The 18695-nt window shown below is 37.7% G+C and overlaps 2 protein-coding genes across 4 annotated transcripts; one reads left to right on the top strand and one right to left on the bottom strand.

Moving 5' to 3' along the window:
* Positions 1 to 495: 495 nt before the first annotated feature.
* LOC127257586 (uncharacterized) lies at positions 496 to 3897 on the top strand. Of its 3 annotated transcripts, none has more exons than XM_051284033.1 (6): positions 496 to 773; positions 1334 to 1486; positions 1571 to 1747; positions 2282 to 2316; positions 2404 to 2724; positions 2796 to 3897. In XM_051284033.1, exons 1-6 carry the CDS (start codon positions 626 to 628, stop codon positions 3285 to 3287), a joined length of 1326 nt encoding a protein of 441 aa, XP_051139990.1. In that variant the 5' UTR covers positions 496 to 625; the 3' UTR covers positions 3288 to 3897. The 3 variants fall into 3 exon arrangements, with proteins under 3 accessions (XP_051139990.1, XP_051139989.1, XP_051139988.1); XM_051284032.1 differs by having other exon boundaries at positions 497 to 773; positions 1334 to 1747; positions 2404 to 2472; positions 2542 to 2724; XM_051284031.1 differs by having other exon boundaries at positions 498 to 773; positions 1334 to 1747.
* Positions 3898 to 4004: 107 nt separating this feature from the next.
* Positions 4005 to 4710, bottom strand: LOC127257587 (salt stress-induced hydrophobic peptide ESI3-like). Its single transcript, XM_051284034.1, has 2 exons — positions 4524 to 4710; positions 4005 to 4391 (listed from the first exon to the last, which is right to left on the bottom strand). Exons 1-2 carry the CDS (start codon positions 4602 to 4604, stop codon positions 4308 to 4310), a joined length of 165 nt encoding a protein of 54 aa, XP_051139991.1. The 5' UTR covers positions 4605 to 4710; the 3' UTR covers positions 4005 to 4307.
* Between the last annotated feature and the right edge of the window lie 13985 nt (positions 4711 to 18695).

Below are 18695 nucleotides of genomic sequence, written 5' to 3'. Positions count from 1 at the left end.
AGTTTTAATTATTTTTGTAAATATTTTGAAAGAAAAACAGAAATATGGATGGAAAGATTTATTAGTAGTTTATAATATAAATGATAAAAGAACACATGTAATGTGTACTTAGTTTGGATGATAAATTTATTTTTAAAATAAATTTATTAAATGATATAAAAATTGTGATGTTTGGATTTAGCATAACAAAAAAGAGTCATTTAAAAAAAAAAAAAAACAAACAAAAAGAATTCCGATAAATTTTTCAATGGAATATCATTATGTAGGTTTGATAGCAATTGTAGATTCTACATCATTTTTTTAAAAAAAAAAAAAAAAAAAAAAAAAAAAAAAGAAGAAGAAGAAGAAGAAGAAAGAAAGATATATATATATATATAATCATTAATCAAAAATAAATTTTATTAAATATTCTTCTATATATATTTCTTAAAACAAATATTTATAATTGATAAATTTACATAACTCTAATAAATGCTCCCAACTAAATAAAAAATTAACGTACCAAATTTCATTCTCACCAAATTCAAAATTTTAAAAAATAGCCGTTAAATAATTTCTTCAGTTTTCTCCCAAATTAAAATAGCAAATCAGTAATGAGCCTATCGAAATCAAGCAAAGCAAAGCAATGGAGCGGAGTGGAGAAAATGGCGAAGCGAGGAGGAAGATAAGCATTGAATTCGGCATGGCGGGTGACAAGTTTAATCTAATCGATATTCTATCAGAGGATGATGAGTTTCTATCTGCTTCGCCATTTGCGGTGGATTCTTTCAAAGGTAGTTTTGATCTCATTCTTTTTTTATTTCTTCTTTTGATTATCATCAACATGCACACCAATTGTTCGACAAAATTCCTTTATTGATTTTACCTTTTCTTTTTCGACACTTTTTTGATATTTTATATATTTGATTTGATATTCGTGAAATTATTTGACTATTTGATTTGATATTCAATTCATTTCGAAATTTAAAATGACATTTGTTTTCAATTCAAATTAATTTAAAATTACTCTGACTTTATTCAAGTATTTAAATTCGAATTTCTTAAATACAATTTTAACAATAATATTAAAATATTCGATTCATTATAATTTTAATTATATATATATAATTTTTGAAAAGTAATATAATAAATAAATTTGATTTTCTTTATTCAATTTGAAAAGATATATATTCTATATTTTATTATAGAACCAAATATTAAAATTTTGCATTTATATTCATTCAAATTAGAATTATACTACAATAAAGTTTTCAAATCGAATTTCGAATTAAATAAAATTTTAAATCGAATAAAATTATTTGATTCATTTAGAACTTTAATTACGCGAATACAGGCTTTAGGTTATCAGGGATAGGGAGTCATCAAGAACTAGAGCCAAATGACCAAAAAGAAGAGAATCTGTTACCTGTCGAATTTACGAAGCCATCAAGACCAAGTTTTTTGAGGAAAAGTTTAGCTTGGGACAGTGCATTCTTCGACAATGCCGGTATGTCCGATCAGCTCCTCGATTCAGACATTCTTACAACATCATATCTTCTTGTAATATTTCTTTCATCTGCAAATGCAATAGGTGTTCTTGATCCTGATGAGTTATCCTACATTAACAAGGGATTTAAAAAAGCTCCCGATGCGCGCGAACAAAGGTCCGAGTCGATCACAGCCACCGGCAGCAACAAGTCCTGTCGAGCGACGAATCCACAACATCGATTGCATCGCGCTCAAAGCTGTAAGAACAACAATGGCTCCAGTAAGTGTCAAATTTGAATATTGCATTTTACTCTGTCCGACTAGGCCAAAACTTTTTAAAAAAATTAATTCTAGTTATATTTTGCGTAAACTTTTTTTAATTAAAAAATAAATTATATTAATTTAAATAAATAAATTATAGTAAAATAATATTTTTATTAATAATTAATAATTTGAACATTAAATATATAATTAATTTTGTTATTTTCATATGTCCCGTTGTAGATATTCGTTTCTTTTTTAAATAGAAAATATATTTTAATTAAAAAAGAAAATATTTGTCCTTATTTTTCTAATTCCACTAATAATACTCTATTATCATTCATATTTATAAAATATTAATGTCCTCGAATCAGCGTGTACAAAAGTTAAATAACTATTTTAATATATTTTTTAATTTATTTATAACCTTAAATTTTTAGCGGTCTTGATCGAATTTTTTGCAAACTCTAGTTAAAAATTCTAAACATACATTCCGGAATTTCGGTTTCTTTCCTCTCCTATTCGCGCCTATCGTTTAACTATTTCTATACAGGTTTCAGAAAACTCGGAAGATCTTCGAGTAGCATGGTGAGTTTAAAAAAATAATTACCGCGCTCTCTTCGTAAACATTTTTTGAGCTTAGATCAAATCGTTTGTTTCATCTGATCAATACAGGTGAAATCCGATCAAGCGACACCGGCCGCAAAAAGTGTTAATGTTCATAACAAAGAGAAGATGAAGGAGGTTTGTCACTTACCATTTTCGCCACAATTTTTTCGTAAGAAACTTATCGATTCCTCTGTTTTCTTTAAGACAACGCCGGCGAGGAGCAGCGCAACAGGGTCCAACATCGGCAGCTTGTCCGCGAAATCTAGTGTAAGAAAAGGAAGTCCGTCAGCTGCAGCCACAGCTGGTTTGGGACTTTCAGACAATACGAATATTGCCGACTCATCGCGGCTTCGCCTCCCATCGCCTCGGCTAAGGTTCTTCGACGAGGTTCGTTCTATTCCCATTTTTCTCTTTTCTTCGTTCTGTCTGAGAATGTTGTAAAACTTCGTTATCCACAGAATACCCCGTCAAGATCCAGCACGGCGTCTGAAAGAATTCCATTCGATCAATCAAGAACCTTAAAACAATCGAGGACTGTTGGTTCGAGTTCATTTCTTACAGCCGAGAAAGAAATTTTGTCAAAAAGCAAGAGCATTGTCGATCAAAGGTGTAGAAATTCAACGAACCAACTCAGCATCGTCAATTCGTGTCCTAAAGAAAGTGCGGCGAAAAGGGATGCACCGAGGGGCCGAATCGGCAATCTGAGCCAACAATTAATCGAACCCGTCGATCTGAAGAAACGAGAGAAGGTCGAAGAAATCAAGAAAGGGAAGACGTACAGAGCTTCTCCATTGTTCAAACAATTGAAGAAATTGTGTCCATCACTCGATAGTTCAAGAATGCCTCTTGCAGACAAGACAGGTAAGTACGACCTTAATGGAACGAAATCGACATCGTATGGATCCAAGAAAGACAAGTTGGGGAAGCTGCAGGCAATCATGAACCTGTAGTTTCTTCCTGGGATCGAATGGTCTCAGCCAATTTTATATTTCATTTGATCACAAACTGTTACTATGCTAAATAAATATCAATGTTGGCAACATCTTAAATAAAAATTGACAAACACATAAAATATAAAACTTTTTCAGTCGAAAATTTATGTTGATATAATATAAATATTGAATATTTATGTTGTAACGAAATAAGATTTAAACATACCAACAATTTTTATGTTGTAACGAAATAAGATTTAAACATACCAACAATTTATCTTATTATGTTTAAGTTAATATAATAGAAGAGGAAGATTAGGATTCTCCAAATCAGCACATATACAGTATAGAAACAAAAGGGTAAACAAAAGGGTCTTTATTACATAGAGCATGTGTTTGTAATAAAAAAATATGTTTGTTAGTTCATAATTATAATGTATGTTTGATGTGCTAAAATATTATACGCAAGACTATATGATGCACTTAAAATATAAGCTATAATTAGATATATACTTGCTGATTATCCTTATACTATCGTATGTTAAATATAATATTCCAAATAACTATTTAAATATAAAATAATCGTTAGATAAATATATAGATTGGATAACTTCTATCGAATAAATAGCCTGTGAATCGATGATATAAATAACCTGTCTCACTAAAAAATTTAGATATCATTTATTTATTTAAGTTTTGTTCATCAAACATCGTATTATTAAGCTGCAGACCATCTTCAATCCCAAGAAATCAAATCAAAACTTAACAAAGTATAAAACTTATGAGAAAAAGATCAAAACAACAAGAAGAGCAGAATAATCTCTCTCTCTCCTCTCTCTCTCTCTACATAAATTCCAACTTGACAAACACAGAATATAATTCATAGCAAGTCATCATCTGCAGAACAGCCAGCCAGCCAAGAACAAACAAACAAACAAACCCTAATTTGGCCCTCTAAATAAAAATTATTAGCATTAATTAATGTGATAATTATTCATATTCGATGGATCGAATAGTACTTCTGCTGCATAAGATCGATCATCCCACCAAGACATAAAGAGCATATATAATCCCTGGAATATACCCCAAGATTGTCAGCAGCAAATCAATCCAGAACTCAACCTGCACACCAATCCAATCAAAAACCCCCCAAATCAATCATTCAAATAACACAAAACCCTAACCCTAAATTATATATATACATATAATTAGCAACTGATTATATATATATTAATTAATTAATTAATTACCGACCCCACATCCGTATCTGAGAAAAACACCGACGGGAGGCAGCAGAATTGCCAGAATTACTTCAAGAAATGTTTCAGAACCCATTAATTCTTCTCTCGATCTCTCAACACTTTTTTTCTGGTTTTTATGGAGAAATTTACTTAAAACGGTGGAGACGACAAGAACATGAAGACGAGGGAGGGTGGGTGGTTGTTGGGAGGTGGGGGTGGGGTATGGGTGTCAAGTTTCGAAGAGATCAAGATTGGAGAAAAGCCCACGTGGCATCCCACGTAGCTACGTGGCCTCGATGTAGACATAACTATCATTAAAAAATAAAATAATAATAATAATAATAAAAAAAAAAATGTAGACATATAAAACTATCTCTATGCATACATCACCTAAGGCCACGTTTGGTGTAAGAATCACGGATGAGAGTGACATTTCATAACATAGAAGAACATATATTTATATTATATTTATGCACATGAAATTATTAATTAAAAATAAATTTATAAATACATTTTAAAATAATATATATTAAAAAATAAAATATCATATATATTCAAACGAATTTAATCGAGTCGAATATCAACACAAGTTAGAACAATAAAATTATTAAAGAACCGAATTCGAACACTAAAAATGAGTTTGGATGTTTAACGAATGACCACGAGTCTTATCTGCTAATGTTAAGAAATGAATCCAAATACTTAAAATTTTGTTCGATTTGACTCCATAACGCGATGATTCCGAATTGATCGAAACCCTAGGACCCCTATTCATTTAATTGGGTTTGATTAAATAAATATTGGGTTGATATAAATAGGGTATTATATTACTCTTTGTATTGGATCCAAGGTGTAATAGTGGATTTGGACTTGCAATTGGATTCGACCTATTAACATATCTATGATATTTAAGGAAAAAAAAACATTTTGTATTGATTCAATTATTTCTAAAATATTTTGGTTGAGCTTCAGTTATTTGTTTGTGACAATTTAATTATAATTTCTGAAATAAATATATAGAATTTGAAGTTGTTACTTAACATATTCGAACAGAACTTTAACGGCTTTCGATTTAATATTCGCGAATAAGACTTGTGCTGCTTCGTTAAGCATTCTATATTGATAACGTGAAAACACAGTATGTTTATTTGGTAAATGTTTAGGAAAAATTAATTTGAATTTAATGTTAAAATTAATAATTGATGGAATATTTTATTAGATATTTTTTTTCGGGAAATATAGAGTCAAAATAATAAAATGGGAGAAATTTTAGTTAAAAAAAAATATTGAGTTTGATGACAATATATATCTTAGAGCTGTCAAAATTGGTTGAGTTTGATTCGCCTTATTTTTAAAGAGGACTGATATTTAATATTTTAGATCGGATAAAATGTGAGCCTAAATGAGTTAATTGACTAGGATTGCGGGTTAGAAGTGGGTTAGCCAGTTGGCTAAAAAAATATATGTATAATTATATTATATAGTTATTATTTCAAATAAATCTACCTATTTTGCCATTTTAATTTGTCCAATATTAATTAAGTTATTTTATTTTAGTAATTTTACTTACTACATAACTTTAAAAAATTCTTATAACTTGCATATCATTACAACAAAAATCATCGTTACTGTATAATGCTAATATTTTATAATGGTTTTTGAAAACATTTTATATTAAATTAAATCAAATAATTAAGTTATTAAAAACTTTGATATTATGTTAAACTAATTAATCAATATATATTGTGTGTGATATTACTCTCTTTAATAACTGTTTTAATCGATATCATTGTCTTCTTTATTTTAATTTTTTATTTGTTTTAGTCATTTTTCATTTTTTTGTAAATTTTTTTCTTCTAAAATTGATTGAAAAAATTATAAGAATAATACATATTTATTGTTTAAATATTTTTATTAATAAATTTTAAAAAAATAACGATCAATAATATTTAAAATTTTGAATCAATTTATGCTACATATTTATTTTTAAATATTTATTATTTAACCTCTAAAATATAAATATTTTTTATATTAAATATATATATATATAATATTTTTAAAAACTCGTGGGTTCATCCGCTTGGCTCGCCACCCTCGGGTGGGTTGGGTTTGGTTGCCTTTTTTAGCATGCTCTGCCGTGTTAGCCCACAAATAACCCGCTTATTTGCGGGTTATGGTGAGTTGTGGGCTAATTTGCCCGTCAATCCATTTTGACAACTCTAATATATATACATATAGGGTGTGTTTGTTTGGGGGATTGGATTTTTAATCCATTATTCATCCCATTTTTTTCCCCCAAAAAATATCAAATCAAACACCTATTTTTTATTTTTTATATTATATTAAAAATTAATTTTACATTCAAAATATTACATCAATACCTATTTATATCATAGCATATAACTATTCAAATTCAAAATTTTTACTATATAAATTTCAATTCAAAATCCAAACTCCCGAACAAACACATCATGTGTAATAGAAATAAGCCAAACAACTTATAAAGGACCTACAGTCTAACTTGCATAAGACTTTGTTTAACCTAGTGTGTTTACTAAGGGTGCATTTCCTTTAAATGATTGTATTATAATACGAAAAATTATTTCAAGAAATTATATAATCATAAGATTAATTAATATAGTGTTTGCTTTGATTGATTAAACGTTGAATCAAATTGTATTATATATAAAAATTTCTACAAAAATAAATTTATATTTCAAAAAGTCAAATAAAAATACATTTTAAATAAATATTTAAAAAGTATATTATAATATTTATGTAAAATGATTCCAAATGTCTAAAAAGTTAGATAATTTCGAGATTTATTAGGTGAGATTAAATAATATTAGGGGAGAAATTGTACTAATAATTCTGTCAAATGTTACTATTGTATCTGGCCCGTAGTTATCTCGCGCTCCAATATATTAAAGTAAAAATGGGATTAAAGCGGATAAAATAATATTATTCACACCAATCATGTAGTAAACGCACCCTAAAAGCATTAAACTCTAATATATTTTCAAACTTTTTAAATTAAATAGAAGGCTTTGTAAAAAGTTTTTTTTTTTTTTTTTTTTTTTTTTTTTGCCTTTCAGACCGGTCTGTTTATATATTTATAGATATCTATCTAATATATATAAATATTATATTTTAATTGTTTATTATTCATAAAAATTTATGTTTGGTGATATTAAAAAATATAGAAATTAATTTATTTTAATTGACTTATTATATATAATAAATAATTGTATTTACTTTTTTACAAATATTAAGTTTGAAAAATTAAAAAATATATATATGTTGATGTAATTTTTCAACAAAAATAAAGTAAAATTCAAAGATATAGAAAATATCCTTAAACTTGATTAATTAGTGCCTGAGATTAGGAATCTCTAAACACTGTATGGTACAGAAAATAAACTGGAAAATAAAAGACTGAAATTTAAAGTGGTGATCCCCAAATCTGACTTTGCTTTGTTGAAGTTGATTGAAGATACCCTGCCAAATGATTATCCAAACCTTTAAATATTCTCTGGGAAACCGTACTGAAAACTGTCACCCGAACGGTTACAACGTCTCCTTTCCAACCGTCTTCCAATCCTTCTCCTGCTGACACGTGTCCTCAGCAGACCAAAATTATCCCTATATTCCACTCTTTGAGCTGGCCACAGACCTTCCGCCTTTTAGGCCCGACTGCCAAACTACAACAGTATGGGTCCGATTGCCAATCCTCCCGACTTGCAAACCATCTGACTTGTTTGGTTTAGCTACAGACATCCCGACCAACAAACCACCCGATTTGTTGGTTCTGCCGCAGAATTCCGTCCTGATAACTTCCCGACCTGAGGGCCCCCCGACTTGCGGACTTCCCGTCCTGAAGGCCCCCCGACCTGCAGACTTCCCGTCCTGAAGGCCTCCCGACCTGCGGACTTCCCGTCCTGATGACTTTCCATCTTGAGGACCTCCCGACCTGAAAACCTTCCGACCTGAGGTCTTTCCGTCTTGAGGACCTCCCGACCTGAAGACCTTCCGACCTGAGGTCTTTCCGTCTCGAGGACCTTCCGACCTGAGGTCCTTCCGTCCTGATGACTTCCCGCCTTGAGGACCTCCCGACCTGAAGACCTTCCGTCCTGAGGACCTACCGACCTGAGGTCCTTCCGTCCTGAGGACCTACCGACCTGAGGTCCTTCCGTCCTGAGGACCTTCCTTAGAAATAAACCTATTTTTCCTTGATTTCCTCACGGTGTCCTTCAGCCAGTTCAATCAACTCTATTGCCAGGCCCATTCTTCTTTTTACCTTGGGCTTTTAACCTAATTCTAAATTTCGTACGTAACAACTTGCCCGCCGCCAAGGGACTTTCAAACGCCAGTTAACAATCAATGTTTGGAAGTTCATACATCACTACCCTTTTGAAAAACTCCCTTAGCAACTGCAACACTCCTGATTAACTTCCTTCCCCGCAATACGAGCATTTGTGAATCACAATCCCAAAACACTCTAATCATGGCGAATCAATGCATTCCTGCCCTTCCTTTCGACGGAAACCTCCCAGAGGGCCCGTTTTCCGCCTCGAAAGTACTAACTCCGACGATCCGCCCATACTGCACGACTCCTGAAGACTCAAACCGGATGAGGGAAGTTTTGGAATCCCGAAATTCCTTGGCTATCAACAACCCTAACTACCAAGCAGTTCGCATTCGAGACAGCATCAAAACCCATCTCACAGACCCAAAAGATCCTTACCGCGCTTGGTATCGACGGGTAGCAGAACACTTCCAAACCCAATGGCGATCTCAAAAAATCGACCAGGCCATACTATTGTCCACCATGCCTATCAACCTGCATGAGAAGGTGCTGTTGGCCATGTCTGCCTTCTGGAATGCGGAAAATGGGACTTTCCTCTTACCATCGGGCCCCTTTGGTCCAACTCTTATGGATGTGGCAATGATCGCGCATCTCCCAGTCGTGGGTGAAGACCCTGTGATGGGAGCCCTAGATGGGCAGGAGCCATCAGAAGACCATCCAGGGTGGTCTTTACAAGGTGTGAAGGAATGGGGTTGGACAAAGTTCGCAACCGACCAACAAGGGGCTCCAGGGACCCCTGTAACCGACCGGGAGCATACTGCCTTTATCCTTTTCTGGCTTTGTAGATATGTTATTGTTTCCCCTTCCAAATGTGTTCTTCCTTCTCATCTCGACCTGGCCATTCATATCGCGTCAGGTCGGTTCTTTTCCCTTGGCACCCTGTTTTTAGCCAATCTGTTTGAAGGACTTACTAGAGTTAGCCTTCGTCTAACAGATAATGATAGTAGAAAATTAGACACTGCCGCGTCGGGTCCTTTTTGGTTTTTAGAACTTTGGTTCCGTCTTTACTTCCCCAACGCGTTTAACTTAGGATCTCCACCCACTATGCCGACATCTGAAAAACATTTGGGATTAGCCCTCAACCGACTCTGCTCAGGACGCAATAAACTCCAATCTTCCGATCCAATAATAACCGCAATTTTAACAGATACCCGCAGTAACTCTCGATTTTCTATGTATAAAAAGTATGCGGGTTATGCTCCCGACCATTTCTGGCCCTTTCCGGCACCAAATCCTCTTCCGACTCCTGAGCCTTGTCCTCATCCCACCTATTCTTTTGCCTGGGATGTTGCCCTCAAACCCAGGTCTCTTTTTAGTAGCAAAAAACTTGATAATAAGGGGCAGAAAACCTTTTACACTTTTAATTATGAACCTCAATTCATGGCGTGCCAGTTCGGCTGCTGCCAAGGTATCCCTGGACCCGTCGCTTGTCCGCATATAATTTTTCAAAGTCCTGACCGACGAGTCCTACCTAATTCAATCCCCTCTTATATCTCCCAGCTCACCACGTATATAGTTTCCAATTCTTATATTCCTTTCCGCTCCAACCCTGAGACTGTAGATACATTCAATGAATGGTGGTCGGTTGTATGGCCCCTGATTTCCCCTGATGAGGGTCGGTTACTGAACATACTCCTTCCCCCCCAAGGATTGGTTCTAGGGGCGGCTAGACATACTAGCACTCAACAACAAACAGCCGCCCCGGGAATCGGATCTAGTGTTCCCATGCGAAAAAGGAAGGCTTCCCAGCTGCAAACACCCCCGACCTCTGGGGCTGACCAGCAAGCACCAGCAGACCTTGGAACAACTAGGACGTCAGCAAGGACCCGACCCCGAATTGGTAATTTTTCTTAACACCGTGAACCAATTCACTATATCGTAACTTTGATTTTACTCATTTCATTCACCAGAACCAACCTTGGTGACACCGACCACACAACCGACGCCACTCCCAGCCGACCATTCAACCGGACCTTTGGTCCAGACCGATTTGCCAATGAGCAGTCGGGCGGAGGACCCGACAAAGAGGCAAACTCTTCCTCCCGTACCGAGGAGTGGTCGGGCCAGGCACCCGACCAGGAGGCAATCTTTATCAGCAGTGCCTATAGAACCAGTAAGTTTTCTCATAAGCAATACTTAGGATTCTAATGACCAACCTTGAAATATTTAACAACGACATTTCCATGATTTTTCACAGACACCTTCACCCATCGCATCAGCAGTAGGGGTCTCTTCTGACAGCGAGGGGACTACTTCCCAGATGGGTCGACCGCCATACATGGCATCAGACTCATCCATGTCGAAGGAAGGACCAACTGCCCCTGCCGAAGCAGACCCTCACAACAACATATCTGCTGCTGGTGATCTCGAAATAGTCCAATTGGATGCAGCCGCACTGGAAACCGAAAGTGTCCCGGCTGCGGCTATCCCAGATGCTCCAGAGATCCCGGCTGCAGTGGCTCTAGATGCAGCCGCCCAACCTGCAGCCGCCCAACCAGCAGCAGCGTTACTTCCAGCAATCGAGTGGCAGGCAGAAGAACCACCTGTGGCAGCCCAACCTCCAGAAATGGAAGAAGTTTCTTCATCCGATTCGGAGACTTCTGTGAATTTGGTAAGATTAAACCAATCCATGCCATAATTTTTCTTTCGAAAAACACTCACTGTTTCAATACTACTTTCCATAGGGACCCAGGTCGGCACCTCAGCGACCATTCGCAGCAGCCGACGAGTCGGCTGCTATTATACCAGCTGTCTGCCCTACTCGACCGACCTCATTGCTGCCCCCCACTGACAGCAGTCCGCCCAGAGGTAACACATATCTTAGATGAATAAATTTGCACCTCCCTTGGAATACTTATTGACACTGTAAGACTTGCAGGGGCCTTCGGACTTAGCTATCCTTTCAACTGTTCGAGTTCCAGCGGAGGCTCAAACTATATTCACTGAGGCCATTAACCATCCTCTGTCAGAATTAAGATCCGATTTATTGGACAAACTCATTCAGACGGTTGGTGGCCTTCTTTTTTACATTCCGACGGAATCACCAGCCGTCTCCATTCTGCATCGGCTGATGGAAAGACTTACAGAGCTCAAAACTGAAGTGATAGTTATTGGACTCCTGTCAGCCGAAACCCCCCAGCCCGACTTCGATCAAACAACACTGGAGAATTCTTTGGCCAAGACCCGAGAATCCCTTCAGCAAACTACTGGACGGTTGGGCGGTCTCCTTAACACGAAGGCTCAAGTTGATGAAGCCATCCAGAAAAAGGAGGCAGAATTGCGGGAGCTAAGGAAAGAACAGTCTACCCTGGATAAGCAAATTACCAATGAGCAGCGTCTGCTTGAGAAGTATACAAAGAACGAGGCTGAATTGGATCAAGAGCTGAAAACCCAAGCTCGATCCCAATTCATCAGAAGATACCAGACGGCTGCCAATACCAGAAGGCTATCCAGGGATGAAATCAAATGGACACATATAAAGACTGCTCTAGGGGCACTTTTGTATACTACTCCCCCCTCTGTAACAACAATTGACTTAGTAATCCATTTTTCTTTCTTCTCTCAAAATAAGGATCACCTTTCAATTTCCAACTCTGTAGGAATCGAAACAAACTCCTTCTTTAAAAGAACACTGTTTCTCACATTTTAAGAAACACATTCTAAGGCATATTTTGAAAACCAAAACACTTGAAGTGTTAACAAACATGGCGAATGACCGACCTCATGTTCCATCAAGCAACTGGGAAGGTGTTCTTCAACCCTTCTTTGTAGGTAATCACCCTATTGGAGGCCATGCAGAAGACTTGTTACATGTACTCAAGCAACTAGACTTCAAATTCCGATTCTCCCAACGAGGTAGAAGAACCATTCATCGCGTCATCCGCCTGATGGAAAAAATCATTGAGGGGTATGAACCTCTTCGTGACATCCTTGGTCGCATTCCTGACCTCCATCATCACATGGAAATGATCGAAAATCACGCAGCAACCATACTTCCAGATCTTGGTTGGGATAACATCTTTTCCAACCAACGAAAAGTCTTTTCAAGATTGCGTACCATTGTTGACCGTGAACATCAAGCCATAACAGACATGCAAGCACGTACCAATCAAGATCTAGACGAAATGCAAAGCCAATGGGAGAGGTACCGACCAGATTTGGAAGATCTTATTGAAGAAGAACCAGAGCTAATATCCACTCACTGGGATGAAAAGTCTGATTCAGAGGCAGAAAATTTCTCACAAACCCTAAACCCTAAACCCTAAACCCTAAACCCTAAACCCTAAACCCTGAACCCCACAAATGGGTTCTGAGAATAATATTTTGCTTCAGGCAGTTTTGTTATCTGAAAAGGCAGGATAATACCTCTTCAGATATTTAGCATTAATACAATCATGTACTCTCTTACCTTCATGATTTACAATAATGAAAGCACCATTCCCAATATCTTTTTGAACAATGTATGGTCCTTCCCAATTCGGTGACCACTTTCCCAATTGGTCAGTTTTCTTATATGTAGGAAGAATGGTCTTCCAGACTAGGTCTCCTTTTTGGAATGTCCTGTGAAGAACTTTCTTTCCATAACTCCTTGCTCTGATTTCACTCTGTTTCACACTTCGACCTATTGCATGGAGACGGTTAACATCCAAATCCTCCAACTGTTGCAACATAAGTTGTTGGTATTCTTTTGTAAGATCGCCACCAGTAAATTCTGTTCGGCCAGATGATACTCGGATTTCGGCTGGTAAAACAGCATCTTGGCCAAACGTGAGTTGGTAAGGTGAGAACCCTGTTGCCGTATTTTTGGTATTCCTATGTGCCCATAAAGCCTGAGACAATAACAAATGCCACTTTCTTGGGTTCCCTTCAACCATCTTCTTTATAATCCCAATAATAATCTTATTTGCTGCTTCCGCTTGTCCATTGGCTTGGGGATAATAAGGTGAAGAATGATGTAATCGAACACCGAATTCTGCCAAGAAACTAGAGAACTTTTCCCCTGTGAAAACCAGGCCTTGGTCGGTTGTTATAGACTGAGGAATACCATATCTGTAAATAATTTGGTTCAAAACGAAGTCTATCACTTCTTTCTGATCCACATTTTTCAAAGCAACTGCTTCTACCCATTTGGTAAAGTAGTCAGTCGCGACCAAAATGAAACAATGATGTTTCGATGAAGCAGGATGTATTTTACCAATAATATCCATAGCCCATGATTTAAAAGGCCATGGTTTTGCCAAGAATTGTAATTCGGTTACTGGCAAATGGTTTAAGTTTCCATGTTTCTGACATTCCTGGCAGCCTTTGGCAAATTGTATGCAATCTTGAAAAATCTTTGGCCAGAAAAAACCCAAACGATGAATGGCCCATCTCATATTCAGACCTGCCCGATGAGCTCCACATATCCCACCATGTACTTCTGTCATTACCTCTAGAGCTTCTTTAGACCCCAAACATTTCAAAAGTAAACCTTCAAATGATCTTTTATACAAAATTCCATTTATCAATTGAAAACGTAAAGCTTTCAATCGTGTCGCAATCGAAACACTCGCACCTGGATTCTGTAAAATACATGATAAGCTCTGTTCTCCAATCGGGCACTGTTTCGCCGTCGGACTCATGCCCGATAGTAACTACGCAGTCGGGCTCCTGTCCGACAAAAACCTCGCAGTCGGGCTCCTGTCCGACAATCTCCTGCCCGACCGTGACTTCGCAGTCGGGCTCCTGTCCGATAGTCTCCTGCCCGACCATTCGGTCACACATTGGGTCTGTCTTTTCTTCTATGCCCGACTTGACCTCCGACCAAATATCCTCCAGAATTCCTTTACAGGCCCTTTGAGCCAACTCATCAGCACGTTGGTTTTCTTTCCTCGGAATGAACTCAATTATTACTTCTGAGATTTTTGTCAGTAACCGACCCACAATGTCCCTGTATCTGCGAAGATGAGGGTAATTGCAAACATATTGATTGTTTACCTGGTTGACTACCAATTGAGAATCCCCCCTTATGATTACAGACTGGACCTTCCTGGCTATTAAAGCCTCCAAACCCAAAATTAAAGCTTCATACTCTGCCGAATTATGGGTCATGGCTTCCAATCGTAGTTGCAAATTGATCTTTTGACCATCAGGTCCTTGCAAAAAGACCCCTGCCCCTGATTTGTTTCCAGAGGTAGAACCATCAAAGAACATCAACCATGTTCTGGTACTTATATAAGGCACACATCCGACCTGTAGATTATCCAGATATGATGAACAACTAAATGGTCGGACACTATCACAAAGAGAATACCCGACTTGTGAGAATTCTGCTAAGAAGTCGGCTACTGCTTGTCCCTTGATTGCCCTCAAAGGGGAATGTTGAAGATCAAAAGGAGCCAATTTGATGGCCCACTTCATGAGTCTGCCCTTCATAGTAGGTCTCTGCAAAATTAATTTGATGAGATCCACCTTTGATATGACCTCAATTCTTCTGGGCAGCAAATAATGCTCGAGTTTAGTACAAGCGAAGACCAATGAATAACACATTTTTTCTGGCATAGTGTAATTCAGTTCTGGTCCTGTAAGGGTTTTACTGAGATAGTAGATTGCCCTTTCCTTCCCGTCATCACCATCCTGTGCCAATAAACAGCTAACCACTTCATATGTATTTGCCAAATAAAGTTTGAGTGGCCGACCTTGTTTAGGAGGCATCAAGACTGGAGGATGAACCAATGCCTGCTTGATAGCATCCAAAGCCGTCTGTTGATCGGGACCCCATTCCAAAGCATTTTTTCCAGCTTTCAATAATTTAGTAATGGGTCTGACCTTGCCAGCAGCATTAGAAATGAAACGCCTCAAATAGTTCACCTTACCCAAAAGACTTTGGATTTCTTTAACCGTCTTGGGTGGCCGACTATCAAGAATGGCTTTAGCCTTATTGGCATCAATTTCAATTCCTCTCTCATGAACTAAAAATCCTAAAAAGCTCCCGGCTGATATTCCAAAAGCACATTTGGTTGGATTCATCTTCAACTTGTACTTCTTCATTCTTTCGAATGCCTCTTCAAGATTTCTCAAATGTTCGTCAAAACTGGCAGATTTAACAATAACATCATCAATATAAACTTCCATAGATCTGCCAATTAAATCATGAAAGATTGAATTCATGGCTCTTTGGTAAGTTGCCCCTGCATTCTTTAACCCGAATGGCATGACTGTCCATTCATAAATACCTAAAGCCCCTGGGCATCTGAATGCTGTCTTAGGAATGTCTTCTTCTGCCAGAAATATTTGGTTATAACCTGCATAACCATCCATCAGACTAAGGATTTTATGCCCTGCTGCTGCATCTATCAACATGTCGGCCATAGGCATCACATATTCATCCTTTGGGGTAGCTAGATTCAAATCCCTGAAATCGATGCATATCCTTATCTTACCATTTTTCTTGACCACTGGCACGATGTTAGCCAGCCACTCGGCATAACGGCAAGGCTGAATGAAACCCACTTTGAGGAGTTTTTGGATTTCTTCCTTGATTTGAGGCATCAGATCAGGGCTCATTCGCCTTGGAGGTTGTTTGTAAGGTTTACAACCTTCTTTGATAGGCAAGCGATGCTCTATTAGACTTCTTGTCAAACCAGACATCTCTGAATAATCCCATGCTAAACAATCAATGTTGTTTCTAATAACTTTAAGCATCATTGTTTGTTGCTCTTTAGACAAATAACCACTTAACCTGATCACTTTTGGAACCAATTCGGTTCCTAAATTAAACTCCAATAATGGGTCTTGTGATGAAGCTGTTGGTTCTGTTTTTTCTAATAAATCGGGCCAACGAAATTGTTCAGCTTCTTGGAGGTGAACATCCAGAATCTCTTTACTATTTTCTGCTTTATGTAATAACTGCTTTAAATAGAACTTATTAATAAGAGAACTACATACTTCTAAGCTTGTATCATTCATAACAAACAAATTATATGGGAATGGGTGTGGCTTTATCATGAGCCATACAATAAAGGTGTTCTTTTAATAGAACATCGAGTTCTGGCCAATGACTTTATAACCCTTGTTTGGGTATTCCCTGGCCATATACAACTGAGACATCGGAGCCAAATGACTGGAATAAAACACTGACTCTTCAACTTGTTCTGATACATCAAATGGGTTGTCATTCGCTTCCATTTTGAAGACCTGATTTCCTTCCCAGAACATTAATTGTTGGTGCAGGGTTGATGGCACACATTGAGAAGCATGAATCCAATCTCTTCCCAACAAGAGAGAGTATGTGGTATCTGCGTCCACAATAAAGAAAACAGTGGAGATCTTTTTTGGTCTGACTTCAATTGTGGAAACCATCATGCCTTCCGGCTTGGTCGGCTGCCCTGTAAAACTTGTCATTTCGAATTCCACAGGAGACAGATCATGAATTCCTTTCCCTAGCTGCTTGAGGGTCTTCAATGGCATAACATTAAAGACTGCTCCATTATCCACGAAAACCTTGGTGATTGGTTTCCCACAAATGTGAGCATTAACATATAGAGGTTTCAAATGGGAGTTCGCACCCTCTGGAATAGGAGGAAACACAATCGAAGGTGCCTCCGACTGAGGCTCAGAATCTGAAGTCTTTGCCCACTCTGTTTCCTCTAATTCGTCATCTACCAAGAATGCCCATAAAGGTTCGTCTATAGTATCATCTACCAGACTCGCCCACATCGGTTCATCTCTCATCTGATTAATCTCTGTCATTCGACAAGGGATTCGTGGTCCCAGGCGAGATTTAACAGATCTTGAACTTTCCTCTGTAGTTACAAGTTCTTCCTTTGTCACATCCCGAGATTGAACCGTCAAAGATTCTATGCGGAATTCCTCAGGAGATGGATTGATGTTGATCCGTTCACAATGTTGGCATCGAAAACCTCTAATTATTTCATCTGCCATTCCTTTACCTTTCCCCTGTCCCGACGAACTTCCTTTGGTATAGTCGGAAGCGCCTAATCCATCATTCGGTTGCTTTCCTGACCAGACCCGACTGGGCCGACTTTTTGGAGACTGAATGGCTGCCCCCTGCTCGTTGGTTGTTTGTTCTGTAAAGACCCGAATGGACTGATCTCCTGCCAAGTGGTCGGCTGCTTTTTGTTCATCGGTTCGTTGTTTTGGTGAAGGAACTCGTTTCCCATACTTTGCAGCATACCTGCGTTTGGCATTGCGAATCTGTGTACGATTCATACCTGGGAAACGAGGATCTATATCAACGGGTAAAGGCTTTTTATTTCGAGCCCAATTGTGCCCGACTGAACCTGTTTTTCTGGTCGGATGGTCACGCACTAAAACCTTTTCCTTCACCTCCACATTAAAAGAACCGTCTGGACGGTCCCATTTTTCAGCGACTGGCCTTTCAACAACTTTGAGTCGTTCTTCCGGTCGGCTGCTGTTTGGCTGATTTCCTTTCTTTGTTCCGGGGCTTGCTTGATTTCGTTCCCCTGTTTGTCCATCATTGGCCGAACTTTTCCCTGTTTCCGAACTTGGTTGGATGTTAACCATTGCCGTTGTTACTTTCGGAAACGGTTGCTGGTCTACACCTAGAGTGATGTATTTGAGCCGACCTGTCTTGATGGCTTTTTGAATTTCCTTCCTGAAATGAGTACACTGACTTGTATTATGTGTGAAAGAATTATGCCACTTGCAGTATGGTCTCCCTTTGATTTCTTCTTTAGTAGCCAGTCTTTGCCCCTTTGGAATACGGATCTGCCCATCAGTCAGTAAGATATCAAAGATTTCATCAGCTTTTGAACTATCAAACGTCGGTTGCTCCTTTCCTTCAGATCCTGGTACTGG

This window comes from Andrographis paniculata, unplaced genomic scaffold (assembly GCF_009805555.1).
Source record: "Andrographis paniculata isolate CXL003 unplaced genomic scaffold, ASM980555v1 Contig58END, whole genome shotgun sequence".
NCBI classification, from domain to species: Eukaryota; Viridiplantae; Streptophyta; class Magnoliopsida; order Lamiales; family Acanthaceae; genus Andrographis; species Andrographis paniculata.
This window is presented reverse-complemented; position numbering and strand designations above follow the sequence as displayed.